Source organism: Syngnathoides biaculeatus, chromosome 4 (assembly GCF_019802595.1).
Source record: "Syngnathoides biaculeatus isolate LvHL_M chromosome 4, ASM1980259v1, whole genome shotgun sequence".
NCBI classification, from domain to species: Eukaryota; Metazoa; Chordata; class Actinopteri; order Syngnathiformes; family Syngnathidae; genus Syngnathoides; species Syngnathoides biaculeatus.
Window position 1 is genome coordinate 1,739,825 of NC_084643.1, and position 14,261 is coordinate 1,754,085.

Sequence of the window (14,261 nt, forward strand, 5' to 3'; positions counted from 1 at the left end):
ACATAAAAAACAAAAAAGTGAAAGTTTTAAGAAATTGCGAAATCTTAAACTTGTACAAAGGAATATTCCGCTCTAAAGCTTCCGGCTGTGTGCTGGTAATCTCCATGGAATTCAACCTCCGCCATGTTTCCCGAGGACTGCCACCGAAAGAGCTGTGGGCCTTGAAACACGTTGGTCTTCAGCATGTCCATGTCCCGGATCTGGACAACACATACAAGACAGGTTTCGCGCATTTTTTTTTTTTTTCTGCTGAATGTTTTCGGTAATAGGATGGCTGCACGTGCCCACCGTAATGTAGGATGACTGCGAGTTCGTGGCGTTGAAGAGCAAGCCGATGTGCACCGCTTGGATTCGGATCTTCACCGAGGGGGGAGCGTTGATTAGCACCCGACAAGGGCTGTTGGAGTCCGAAGTCGGATTCTCGAATACCCCGCTGGAGGAGAACAACTGCTTGTCGCAATCTTCGGGGAAAAGCAAAAATGGCCTTTTACCGATGCAACCTACATCATCTGCTTAGCGACCATAAACATATTTGTAATTTTGTTTGTGTTGCGAGGTGTTAAATAAACCTAACCGGCGGCCATTTTACCCACAATATTATAAGAACTCCAACAATAATTCTGCCTTCATAAAGATAATGTGTTATGAGCGGAATTAATTCAAGGTATTGTTGCGGTTGGGACTGTGCTAATTTACTCCACAGCGGATGCGGCTTCAAAATATTTACTAAAAGTACCCTAATTGGCAAGTACTTTATAGTCATTTTCATGCCATAATTCTCATACAGAGAAAAAAAAAATGGGCAAGATGCTCATTAACCCATTTGCGGGCAGCGTCCCATTTTTGGGACATCATGATTTTCACGCATTATATCCTTCAGTATATCAAAATATTGACGTGTTTTAATCTGATTCTGGTGGACGAGATTATAAATGAGTAAAGTTATCATATAATATAGCCATAAATAAAAAAAGAAGTGTTATTTCCTTGATTATGGCCTGTTAGGAGACTTTTATCTCAATAAGGCAAAAAATCACCACCCTGCCCATGAATGGGTTAATAGTAAAAATCAGTTTACAATAGCATCCATCCATTTTCCAAGCCGCTTATTCTCACAAGGGTCGCGGGAGTGCTGGAGCCACTTCCAGCTAACTTTGGGCGAAAGGCAGAATCCTGAAATCCTGAACTGGTCGCCAGTCAAGTCGCAGGGGATGTACTACTGTATGAAGTGTAGACGCCATCGCTGAGTGGGAACCGAACTCATGGCAAAAATTCCCCAAAAAGATTCTTATGCATCGGGATATTTAAAAAGCGACATTTTAAAAACATTTTTCTAGTAAGGGCGTCATACAGAGCTCGTCACCATTTTCACGGGGCCATATTGCCGGTCACACAGAGCTGCTCGACATTGTGGGAGACATTGAACCGGAGGAGAATATTTACAATACCCGAGACCTGTTGCGCTGCTAGTTGTCACAACAAACGAGAGCATTCTATGGAATACCAGTTGAAAAGACCAGAAAATATCGATGGATTTCAGCAATTAAACATGATGGATGGCCCTACCAAAATACACACACGCCTGTGTAGCGATCGCTTCATTTCAAGTAGGATTTATTATTCTCAATCTCAAATTACCAAAAAGTATTTATAACGCTAAATTAGCTCATTTGAGAACAATGCGTATTTTAAAAAAAACAGTCACAGAGATTTATAGAGATAAAGTGTGACCAGAATCGCTTCCATGTATGTTCCATGGAGACGACACGTCTTCTTTTTTTGTTTCAATCATAGTTAATGAATTCTAGTTTGTGTTAAACCAGGGGTCATTTGTTTAAATATTAGTATTTGTATTGAATACTAAACCAAAAGATTGATTGGTGGAAAGGTTCATGTGTCGCCGCACACACTTCCGCCTTCACAAGCCGTCAAAACCGTCACTATGTGGCATTTATTCCTGTTGAGAACGGTATTCATATGCTTCCAGACTTTTATGCGCTTTCAAAATTGTCCGTGTAAATCTCGATGACTTACTCACCAGATCCATGTGTAGATCCAGTTGTCCAAGACAAGCGGAAGCGAATAAACAATCCAATTTCTTATCAGTGAAAACATCAATTTCGGCATGAAATACGGGTCCTCTATGCCGAGTTTATCTAATTTTTCCACGTACCTTAGTTTATTTTCACCTTCTAAACATCTGACGCTATCGGACAAGAATCCGGGTGTTGTGCCGCAAGACATATTTCCGTGTCATCTCCGACTGACTGAGCATTGAGCTATGCTTAGCTTGACCGGCAATATGGCGCGGTAAACAAGTCGCGTAAATTTATGACGTAGGTGCCACGAGCTCAATGATATGGCGACTCAAAATGAGCCCACACACTCAACATGTTGGTAAGTTTTTGACTTCCTTTGTGGTGCAATGATCGTTCTTCTAATCTAAATCCCGCATTTATGGTCACGGGAGATGTTTTTTTGTTTCTTTTTTTTTCTCAGCCTTGCAGACACTTCCTACGCTCGACCTACGTTGACTGGGGCTTTTTTTTACGTTCCTCCGCGAGGTGTAGGTGAAGACGATTCCATTCCCAGACGTGAACAGATTCTGATGCACAAGGAGGACGTTGGTCCTGGTGGTCAGCGCGCTGCCCGCTGCCTGCTCGCACTTTCGCACAAGCACCAGCCGGTCGAAAAAGACGGCATATTCTCCTGTGGGGGGGACGCATTCAACAAGTGAGTCGGTCCTTAATTCGGCTTCCGTCTAATTGGGAAGTTAACGAATGCGTGCGTGCTGGGTTGTTGCTCACGCTTCCGGCAGTTCAGGGAGCTCGCCTGTACTTGGACGTGGATGACCTCCCCCAGAGGTCGACCGACGGCCACCGTGCAGGGACCGGTGGCGTTGCTCAAGTCAACTGTGGCGGATTCTTGCAGGAGCAGCTTTCCGCACGCACCTGGTGAGGAGCGAAGAGTTTGTTTTGCCGCTAATGAAGGTGAGTAAAGCGCGCAATCGAGCGTAATTGTTACTTGGTTTAGTGGAAGGTCTGGCTGTTGTGTTGGACTTCCCGTGGTTGAGTGATGGACTTAGAAGAGGCTTGCGCATGCGGAACCTTTTAGGAATTCTATTGGGAGACGGGTGAAAATCCTTCTTTGGTGCGGGGCTCGGTGCCGGGATGACGGGCCCGGTGGGTGATACAGCCGGGCAGCTTTCCATGCTGCAGCCTTGGATGGTGATGGGCTTGGGGATGTGCATGCACAAAAGAGGGCTGAGGGGCTCCGGCTTGGAGGGGGCCACGCACGACACGGTTCTGGACCGGATGCCGTAGCCACACGACACCGAACACTGCGTGCACCGAGGAACGGCAGTTGAGTGAAAACACACCCGACATGGATGAAAAGATTCACAGAGGTGCAAAGCACAATGTCAGCTGTATTAACTTATTGTACAGTATGTACATTGTCGGTTCTCAAATAGAGGGACGAGTATCACGAGTGGCGCTCGGGCTCCCTCTAGTGGTACGTGAGAGAATCGCCGCAGTAAATGCTCAATTTTTGCAGAATGTTACGGTCACTGATTTAAAAAAACATCAACAACAACAACAAAAAAGACTGGATGGCTCATTGGCCACCAAAACTTAAGTCGCCATCTTGATACTCCCAAAACAACCATGCCGACCTGTGCAGTGACAGCGATAAACTGCATTAATCGCCAGTTTCGTGGCTGTGAGAAAACATTCCACAGCTAAGTTAGAAAGATTTACTTTGACACTGTTAAAGTTTGTTTGTAAACTTTTTTTTTATTTTCTGATGATCTTAATTCAAAATTTTTTTACGGTCGTTGTTGTTCACCGTTCACTCTCTGCTTCACCTTTATAAGATGACGTGTTTTGCAAAAAAAACAATGTAAATATTTTCCCAAACTTCATCAGTGGATAAACAAGAAAACACATTTTCTGTGAAATTTTGGATGAATTTCATAATACAGAACTCTGCAAACTGAAACTAGCATGTATTTTCCCATTGCGAGTCCTTATTTAAAAAATATATATCAAACTGATTGACTTTAAAAAGTTTTTTATGACAAAAAAATGCTTACTTTTTTGCTATGTTATGGTGATATTTTGGGAAAAGTTAACATTTCATGGAAATTGGGCCCTAGGTAATATGCAAGATTTCTTACTAATCACGGTGTCCTATGTCTTTCCTTTGCACTTTGCCTTTTTTGGCTTACCAAGTCGAATTAAAAACCCGTCATGTTGCCAGAACTGAAAAAATGTCAAGCTCACACGACCAGTTTTAATTCTACATGCCAAATTTGAGAAAACCCCAGCCATAATCCAACCTGTAAACCGTGTACCGAGTACCAAGACGGCAGCGGTTTACTGGCTTCAACCAATCGACACACCGCTCGATGTCGATGTGCTATCCAGTCTTTTTTTTTGTTTTTTTTTAGGTCCGTGGTTACAGCGGGTGAAACTTTTTTTATTTGATTTTTATATTTTTGGTTTTTATTTTTATCCAGTACAATGCATACATGCTTATATACTGTACTTAAAATATATTTTAAGTACAGTCAAGTTATATTTACTTTTAAAATCAACACATTTGCATTTAATCTGAAACTAACTCATGTGTGTGTTATATTCATTTTAGATTCATCTACTGCTTATGTGATATAATTTGATGTGGCTAAGCACGGTGCGGTAGCGGTTAACACATCTGGCTCACAATTGAGAGGTTCCTGATTCACTTCTTGGCTCCTGCCTGCCTTCCTTCTCTGCAACCGTGGATGTTTGTGTGGTTATATGCAGTCACTGGCTGGCTTTTATAAGGAAAAGCGTCGAAGAAAAAGGACTGCTGGGTAGCAGCGGTGTCAACAGATGTGTGTTTTTCGAAAGAATTGTACCTGGCTCCACGGCTTGGCCTCCCATCCCAAAGTGCAGACCTGCACCAGGCAGGGCACCGTGCTCGCCGGTTTCACCAACGTACGGCAGCTCTCCTCCGGCACTACACTTTCCTTGCCTCGGACGAACTGGACACAGGACACGTTGCGGTGGACTACACCCAGGTTGCAAGACGCAGAGCAGGGCAACACGACCTCGACCTTCCACCTGGACGCAAGAAACCCGTGCTCCCGTGATTTTTGCATTGGCAAACAAACGCGGCAAGAAACGAGTACGCTGTGCGTTTGTGTGACCTTGCCGGGCAGCTGTGGGTGTTACACGACACCACTGCTGTGGGTTTTGGTAAGTCCTCGCACTCCGAATCCCGCAGGACCTCCTCTTGCTGTCCGGCGGCCTGCCGAGAACAGTACAGGACTGTGTTGGCGACCCCGCCGCCGCACGTTGTGCTGCAGATGCCTGGCTGAGATCGCCACCTGGTGGTGGAGGATATATTATTGTTATTAATAAAGTATTTAGATTGTTTATATTGGCAGAGCCAGAAAACTTGTCAATTTTCATACAGGATTCTCTTACATGGGAGGGCAAGGGAGTGTGTTGCAGTTCTTAGTTTTAGGAGGCGGTTGGGTCGAAGGGTCACAGTAGACGTCCGGTATCCTCCCTCTGGTCTGATGGTCCACACATGAGAACCACATTTGTAACGTTCCTATCGACGGAACGTACTTTGAGTGAGTCATGAGAACGCGACGATCGCGGTGGCCGAATGTGCCGTCCATACCGTTTCCGCAGGTCTTTGAGCACTGAGTGACAACCGGGCTCCACACAAAGATGGGGGCCAGTCTGGATCTCGGCATTGAGCTCAGCTGAGAAGCCGACTGGTCCTGTTCCCACCCGACGGGACAGACGTCCACGACACAAGGCACAAATTCAGGAGGTCTTATCTGATTTGAGCAAAAACTTTCATCGACTTCAACTTCTCGGCTTTCGTCTTGTCGCACGCACGACACGTTTCGTTTGAGTTCTCCGGGCCCGCACACTGCTGAACACTTCCCTGCCTCCCACACACGCCATCTTAGAACACAAAGAGTTAGTTCCTTCTTCTCCACGACGAGTTGCTGTTTAGTTTGCACTTAGTACCTGCCAGGACAATGTCGAAGGTGACAGGTTTCAACAGCATCGGGAGCCGCGTCGGCCGGGCAGTCCGAATCCTGAACCTTGACGACATCTGCGCCGTGTCGCCGAACGCATGTCACGGAACGGATTCGCTCTCCTGTGCCGCAGGAAGTGCTGCAGGGTCCGAACTCTCCTGTGACCCACCTGGAAATTGGTTGTACAAGTGCCACAAATCAGCGCCCCTGGCCAAAACGTGTGCCTGTGCTGTTATTTTGCGGTACTGGCCTCGGTGGGCATGCCGGGAGCTGGCACGCTGTTTCCTGAGCTAAAACCGGAGGAGACGCGTGACAATGCTGCTCCTCCAGCTGTGTGTTGCTTTCTTTGTCCACACACACACGCTGATGCTTCTGCACACCTGCAAGACAACCTTGCATGAGCCTGAACTGCAGCATCTTTTATGTGCTTGTCTTGAGCTGTAAATAAGTATTTGAACACCTGAGAAAACCAATGTTAATATTTGGTACAGTCGCCTTTGTTTGCAATTACAGAGATCAAACATTTCCTGTAGTTGTTCACCAGGTTTGTACACACTGCAGGAGGGATTTTGGCCCCCTCCTCCACACAGATCTTCTCTAGATCAGTCAGGTTTCTGGGCTGTCACTGAGAAACACTGAGTTTCAGCTCCCTGATTTTCTCAAGATTTTCTATTGGATTTAGTGTCTGGAGACTGGCTTGGCCACGCCAGAACCTTGATATGCTTCTTACGTTGCCATTCCTTGGTTTTCCTGGCTGTGTGCTTCTGGTCATTGTCATGTTGAAAGACCCAGCCACGCCCCATCTTCAATGCTCTGACTGAGGGAAAGAGGTTGTTCCCCAAAATCTCACAATACATGGCCGCGGTCATCCTCTCCTTCATACAGTGCAGTCGTACGTTCCCATGTGCAGAAAAACACCCCCAAAGCATGATGCTACCACCCCCATGCTTCACAGGAGAGATGGTGTTCTTGGGATGGAAGTCATCATTTGTCTTCATCCAAACACGGTTACTGGAATTATGACCAAAAAGTTCCATTTTGGTCTCATCTGATGACAAAACGTTCTCCCATGATTCCTCTGTATCATCCACATGGTCATTGGCAAACTTACGACGGGCCTTGACATGTGCTGCTTTAAGCAGGGGAAACCTTCCGTGCCATGCATGATTTCAAACCGTGACGTCTTAGTGTATTACCAACAGTCATAATGGAAACCGTGATCCCAGCAATTTTCAGGTGTTGACCAAGTCCAGGCATGTAGTCCTGGGCTGATTCCTCACCTTTCTAAGGATTATTGAGACCCCACGAGGTGATATCTTGCATGGGGCTCCACTCCATTGAGAGTGATCGTTCATTTTCTAATGATTGCTCCAACAGTGGACCTTTGTCACCAAGCTGCTTGACAATTTCTCCGTAGCACTTTCCAGCCATGTGGAGTTGTACAATTTTGTCTCTGGTGTCTTTGGACAGCTCTTTGGTCTTGGACCTATTCCAAGTTTGAGTCTTACTGATTTGTATGGGGTGGACAGGGGTCTTTATGCCGCTAACGACCTCACACAGATGTGTTGGATTCAGGATTATGCATGGAGTGGAGGTGGAGTTTTCAAGGTGGACTAACAGGTCTTTGAGGGTCTGAATTCTAGCCGATAGACAGGTGTTCAAATGCTTATTTGCAGCTGTATCACACAAATAAATTGTTAAAAATAATCATACATTGTGATTTCTGGATTTTTCTTTTTAGATTTTCTCTCTCACAGCGGACATGCACCTACGATGAAAATTTCAGACCCCTCTATGATTTCTAAGTGGGAGAACTTGCAATATACCAGGGTGTTCAAATACTTATTTTCTTCACTGTATAAGACCGCTACAAGTTGAACCAGCGTCTGGCAATTGTTTGAATATATTTGCTGAGAATTTCTCAGGAAATGTTCATTTCCTTTTGAGAAAGATACAATTACAGATAGACAATACACAGTTAAAGATGTCAACCTTTAACAATTTGTGACAGTATCAGCGCAAGACTAAACCTACGTACGCTGGGATGATGAGGACGTATTTTAGCGGAGGGTTTGAATGAACCGGCAAATAAAATAAAATTAAAAAAAAAACTGGCTTACCTGAACCACAGGAGACAGAGCAGGGTGTTGTTACAATGCTCCACGTGCCTTCGCGTTTGATTTCTGTCTCGTGGTTCTGAGCACTGGGAACATAAAGCTGATAGCTAATGTTGGGGTTTGTTTTCTCTCCATATTCTTTCCCGTATTTGCGATACACCTGGAAAACGAAGACATCCACATTTGAATTGACAGCTCCGTTTGCGCGATGTGGAACTTTACAGCATCTTCTAGACCTGAATGCTGATCTGCTGTTGTACTGGTCCGACCAGCAGCAACTCTTCCATTTCAGGTAAAAGGTCAGGGGTCAGATGGAGGCTGTACTTAAGCCAGTCATCATCCAGCGGGGACGGATGGGTCACGTTCGTGATTGTCCTGCCCGTCCCGGCGATGATATATCGATCTCCGTAAAGTACAGCTGTGCGTGCAGAGTGCAAAACAGTCCGACGTGAAATTCACAATCCGGTCCGGTTCCAAAGCTGACGCGATGCCACGCACCCAAATGGGTGAACAGAGGTGCCCGGTTGACAATATAAACCTGCGTTGCATTTAATGGCAACGTCAGGAACGTGGTGTAGTCTGGAAGGAAATACAAATGAAAAAAACAAACCGAAGACAATTTGTCAGTCAAGGCGATCCCACGACACAAATGCATTATTCATCCAATCATCTAATAATTATGATTTCAAACTGTCGGCAAAATGCAGCACATTGAAATGTGTGTCGTTGGCGTTTCAAGATGTTGTTTCCGATAAATGTTCAGTCCAAAGATCTCGTTCTTACCTTTTGCCCGACCTCCAGTGAAGGAGTCAGAGGTCAAGGTGCAGGAAGATCCGTCTCCCCCGCACAAACCGCACGCGTCTGTTACTTTCCCAGAATGCAACACGCCATCGCAGCCGAACAGCTGATCGGAATCGAAATGTATGTAAGACTGCCGCGCGTGTTTTGTTTTGGTATGAAAATGGTCTCTACCAGGCATTTCCCGCGCAGACAAGCAGCCACGGAACCGGAAGCAGCTTGGCCGTCGGCCTCGCAGCGCGTTCCGTCCGCGAACTGAGACCCTCGGCTCACGATGAAGTTCTCCTCCTTGGCCTGGCACATGTATCTGCATTGCTCGTCACCTGGCCACGGCAAGAATATTTCACAAATGCGTTTACGGGGGATGGGGTGGGAGGGGCTTTTGTGTTTTCCCACCTTTTGAGAAGCCCACCGCAGGCATCCAGGTGTAGAATGAGGCCTGGCGCGGACGAAGGAAAAGCGGTTCCGGGTCTGTTGCGGAACACTGTTCGGCCATGAAATCCAGCTGGGTCCGCCCGCACGGCTGCAACGGCAAACATGCCTTATAAAAATACATTTTCCGGTATTAATGCTGACATCATGAATTTACATCCACAACTGCCAAGAGCTGTTGAGGCTTTTTTTTTCCGTCTAATTTGTTGACGGGTGACTTTGGTCAACTTCTGTTAAACTTCCTCTGCCTCAATCCATACTGAAATAATTGTGAGGGTTTTTTTTTTCGGTGGTGACAGTCCAAAATAAAAGCATAAACTTCCAACAATCCACCGAGTAAACGGCACTGACCTAGGACCTAGAGGCCCTGTGTAAATATGAAGAGTCCGTACTCACCCGCCGGTTACAAAGTTCAGCCTCAATACTCATCCCCACGCAATCATCTCCCCCGAAAGCGGGTCTGGAAACAACATAATTATTATTTTGGAACATGTTGATAAATTCCGGTCTTGACGGTGACTGTGAATGGCGTCCACCTCGGGTTGTTGCACTGGCGTGTGCGGTGAGCGATTCCCCCGCCGCAGGTTCGGGAGCAACCCGAAAAGCCAGACCAGCTGGACCAAGACCCGTGAATCACCTCAGAGGTACTGAGCTGGTGCGGGGACACGCAGCGTCCTTTCAGACACCACTGCAAGGAACAATAAAAGTCACGCGTGTGCTTCGATTACATATCTACTTAAGGTTTTATATTACTTGATTAGGTCCGCATTCCGTCCCGTCGAGGAGTGGTAATAGAAGACGTTTGCAGGAGCTCTCATCGTTTGGGTTCGTGTGACAAGATAGAACCCTGCACGTTGGCTGATGGGGAAGGCAGGAATAATGTGTAGAAATGGTCAACTACTTTACAAACTGTAATAATGGAGATTTTTTTTTTTTTACCAGATCTGGATTGGTGAACGAGCAACTTCTCGCGGTACTTCCGAAAGCGATTCGACACTGGTCGTCAACCCCGTAATAAAGGCCGGGTTTCCAGTCCTGCAGGGAACTCTCGTGGGCCGGCAGGTCCTTCACACATTCAGCATGTCCTTCTCTGGCGACACAATTGCATTGGAATCTACCCTTTTCCGTTTAGAGAACTAAAACACGACCCTGGAGAACCGATCTGGTTTAATGGGTAAAGGGAAGCGAGCGCTACATTGGGAAATACCAAGACCGTTTGGTTTTCTGGATTGGAAAGACCTGACGTGAACGTTCTTGCAAGCATATGATCAGTAACTCAAGTGAAACATGCTAAGTGTGTATTTTGGAAGGGCCGCCGACCTGAAGAAGGCGAGCAGCTGAGGTCTGCTGCAGGGTGACCATTTCAGATCCACGCTGTTGTAGCCTCCATCGGAAGCCATCAAGAAGCGGCTCCGGCTGCACGTGTTCCCCACTCCGTCGTGGTTGATGCCGAAACTGGGGGAATAAAATCAATTTTAGTCGGCTCATTGTATTTTGTAGGAATCCCGTTGGCCGTTACACCGCCCTTCCAACTGCCTTGTGCGTGATTTCCTGGGCGTTCGTACCTGTGCGCAATCTCATGAGCGATCGTGATCCCCAGGTCGAATCCCGTGTCCTCTGTGATCACACAGTTCCATTCAGCGGAGCAAGCACCTCCCAGATGCGTCACTCCCCTGACCTGCTTGTTGCCGTTGGGCAACACCAGGTCATACCTATTTGTTACCAGTGACAAGCGCTATAATCAGATTCGGACCTCCACACCGACGGCGTGCCACCAACCTTGTAATATACAGAAGCAGATCGGCGTGCAACGGGTCTGTGTCATCGGACGGATTCAACCGGGAGCCCCACTTGCAAACGCTTTGCAGAGAAGCCGTGATGTTTGTAGACAATTGGATCTCGGACTGCAATCGGGCGAAAAAGAACAAGAATCTCTCGAGTTGGGAAAAGCCGCGACGTGGGCCCACTTTTGAAAGGAGTTGCCCACCTCTGCTTCTGACAGGATGATCATGCGAACCAGCTGCACCCTCAGGTTGACTCCCAAAGTCGTGTCCCGCAGCAGTTCCGAGGCCTGCGGGGACCGTGGACACGGTGGAAATTGTCCCACGCAATCATCTCAACATTCTTGCGAAAATTATAATGTCGAATGAATTTCACAAAGCCTCAATTGATCCAACAGCTGCAAAGTGCATTTTACAATGTTTTTTCCTCTCAAAAATGCGCCTTGAAAGCTGAGAAAATTGGAAAAAAGATCGTTTGTTCATCATTTTCAAATGATGTGTGGCGGTCGTGTGTCCTCCTCATGCTCGTGGCCATTAATTACTGTTTTTGTTGTGAGTTTAATTGCACGTTCCATCCTCTTTTCCCGTGTTTACATCTTGCTCGTGAGGTTCTCAATTCGACCTGTATCGAGCGATCGTGTCTTGTCCAGGTGTGCCTCGTGGTCTCATCGGTTTGCGTGTATATTTATTTTGTTTCTCTCATTCAGTGTGCATTCAATTTTTGCTGTCCCATGTCACACTTTATTCACGTTAATGGTTGTTATTTATTATTCTTCATAATAATAACGACACCCATGATTGAGTCTCACCCTTCTCCGCATGAATATTTCTGTTCACAGCTTGATACGTCTGCTCACATTTGAGAGGGGAAATTCCTCCTTCCTGTATTCCCGCCAGTTGCCCCCACTTACGATGTTGAGGTTGGTGAGTATGTAGCGTTCCGTGTCCTGCTTGTGGATGTGCTGGACGTCGGGTCCGACCACTACCAGCAGTTCCAAGTACGTGACAGCGGGCATCGGAGTTGAGCGGCGGGGCCGACCTCTCGCTGTGCAAGATATACGTTGTTTTTATGCCCAAGACGTTTCCTTTATGATTGATTTTATTTTTTTAAACATAGCGACAGCCTCACATACCCGAGATATCAGAAGGAGAATTTGGCGCTATGTCTCCTTGACTGCTTGAATAATCAAAAAGCTGGCAAAAAAAAAAAAAAAAAAAAATCATGTTCATTCTGGATATTTTAGCAACGGCATATTTGAATCATGCTCGTATTGTGAGTTTCCCAGAAAATGTAGTACAACTCCGCAGGTTGTGGGCGTTTGACAGATGATAAACAGTTTAAAGTTGAAAAGTCCAATGTACTTAGCAGAGGCCCGCGAGGAGTGGAATGAGAAGCCACAGCGCTGGCGGCGACCGCTGGCTTTTCTCTTACCTCGGCCAACGGAGATCTCATTAGCGCGCCGAAGGTCGCTAGGAGAAACAGCAGCAGACGGAGGGGAGTCACGGACGCCATTCTGGCCCCCGTCCCTGAGCGCATACCCGGTCTGCTTTAGCACTAAAACAGAATGCGACCGTCCCACCCTGCAGGCTGGGGATCCGACCGAGGTGGAATGACTAACTAACGTCTTTATGCAAACAGCAGGGACAACGTTGATGGATGGGACCTTTCATTTGCTGTTTTTCCTGGCGCGGGACCGCAGGGAGGCCCCTCATTGGTTGCCTCACCTGCGTGTATCGTGCAGTTTGAATTTCAGCATTTCTGGCGTCCCTCTTCCATTTGATTCACGCTGTCATGGCGACAATGAGGGATTTCTTCCTTAATCAATAAACGTACATGATTTCCTCAATGTTCTCCCCCCCCCCTTTAGCTTGTCGCCCCCACTTTCAAATTTAGTAAAAGCACACTGGTGCTGTTATCTATTATTACCAATAGAGGGCAGACATAAGCCTAAAGATGAAAAAATTATATATACGAGCATTAAAATCTGTGCACACACAAGAATACAGCGCATGACCAGGACATCTGGGATTCAATTTAAATTAATTAATAATAAGAATTTAATTTAAATTAAATTTAAATCAATTTAATTTAAATTAAATGTAAATTTTTAATACCATTACAGCATCTGTATGCATGGACAGAAAAAGAGACTATGGGAGAAATGATATATTACTATCATAGTGAACATAATTATGATGTATGGAAAGGTCATTTTAATCCATTTCATTTGAGGTAAAAACAATAAATGCAGGTTTATTAGTTTGTGTAACAGTGTTGGCAAGATGTAACTATTTACATTTTAGTTACATTTGATTAATTAATTTTGAATGAATGTATCAATAGGACCCTTAAAAATATGAAAATGATAAACATGATGAAATGTAATTTAATTTTGATATAATTGAATGTTACATTATACATATATACAGATTATTAAAATATTCTGTATGTGTCCATCATATGGAAAACAAAATAGCATGATGAAATATTGACAAATTTGCACAATTTCGACATGTGACACATGACATTGACTAAATGTTCCCTAAAAAGTCCACAATTTTGAAGATAGAACTGTCGAAAGAGTAATTTTTCTTTTCTTTCTTTTTATGCGCTCAAATGAGTCGAATCTTTTCAAAACCTCAGACAAACTAATAGAGTGCACCACAAGGTGGCGCTTCAACGTCAGATTTGGAAAAGTATGTCATGTTTGAGATTATGGCAGGCACATGACCAAAGAGCCAATCACAAGTGTTGGCTGTAGTGGGAAGAAGGAAGGAAGATGAAAAAAAAAAAAATCCAAGCTTTTTTTCCTTAATGTACCTAAAATTGTAATCAAGGACCTTTCTAACAGCAACTGTAAGTAATATAATGACACATTTTCATGACTTACACGTAACTAGTTACTCGTCAACACTGAACATAGACAATGCTGAAGTAAAGAACACTTGATACGTTTATCCATCCATTTTCTGAGCCGCTTATCCTCACAGGGGTCACGGAGAGTGCTGGAGCCTGTCCCAGCTGTCAACGGGCAGGAGGCAGGGTACACCCTGAACTGGTCGCCAGCCAATCGCAGAGCACATTGA

At 45.5% G+C, this 14,261-nt stretch overlaps 1 protein-coding gene across 3 annotated transcripts; it reads right to left on the reverse strand.

The window, feature by feature from the left end:
• Window positions 1-44: 44 nt before the first annotated feature.
• adamts13 (ADAM metallopeptidase with thrombospondin type 1 motif, 13) lies at window positions 45-12,787 on the reverse strand. 3 transcript variants are annotated; one of them, XM_061817305.1, is made up of 28 exons: window positions 12,607-12,787; window positions 12,308-12,368; window positions 12,086-12,219; window positions 11,381-11,464; window positions 11,173-11,297; window positions 10,959-11,105; window positions 10,714-10,848; window positions 10,333-10,483; window positions 10,147-10,251; window positions 9,930-10,081; window positions 9,790-9,853; window positions 9,358-9,484; window positions 9,136-9,284; window positions 8,947-9,067; window positions 8,662-8,742; window positions 8,400-8,581; window positions 8,167-8,323; window positions 6,297-6,426; window positions 6,036-6,215; window positions 5,677-5,969; window positions 5,475-5,604; window positions 5,195-5,374; window positions 4,904-5,108; window positions 3,025-3,340; window positions 2,808-2,951; window positions 2,530-2,709; window positions 289-461; window positions 45-200 (listed from the first exon to the last, which is right to left on the reverse strand). In XM_061817305.1, the coding sequence occupies exons 1-28, from the start codon at window positions 12,709-12,711 to the stop codon at window positions 45-47; spliced, it is 4,167 nt and encodes a 1,388-aa protein (XP_061673289.1). In that variant the 5' UTR covers window positions 12,712-12,787. The 3 variants fall into 3 exon arrangements, with proteins under 3 accessions (XP_061673289.1, XP_061673288.1, XP_061673290.1); XM_061817304.1 differs by having other exon boundaries at window positions 48-461; XM_061817306.1 differs by lacking the exons at window positions 11,381-11,464; window positions 12,086-12,219; window positions 12,308-12,368; window positions 12,607-12,787 and having other exon boundaries at window positions 48-461; window positions 10,959-11,071; window positions 11,173-11,296.
• Between the last annotated feature and the right edge of the window lie 1,474 nt (window positions 12,788-14,261).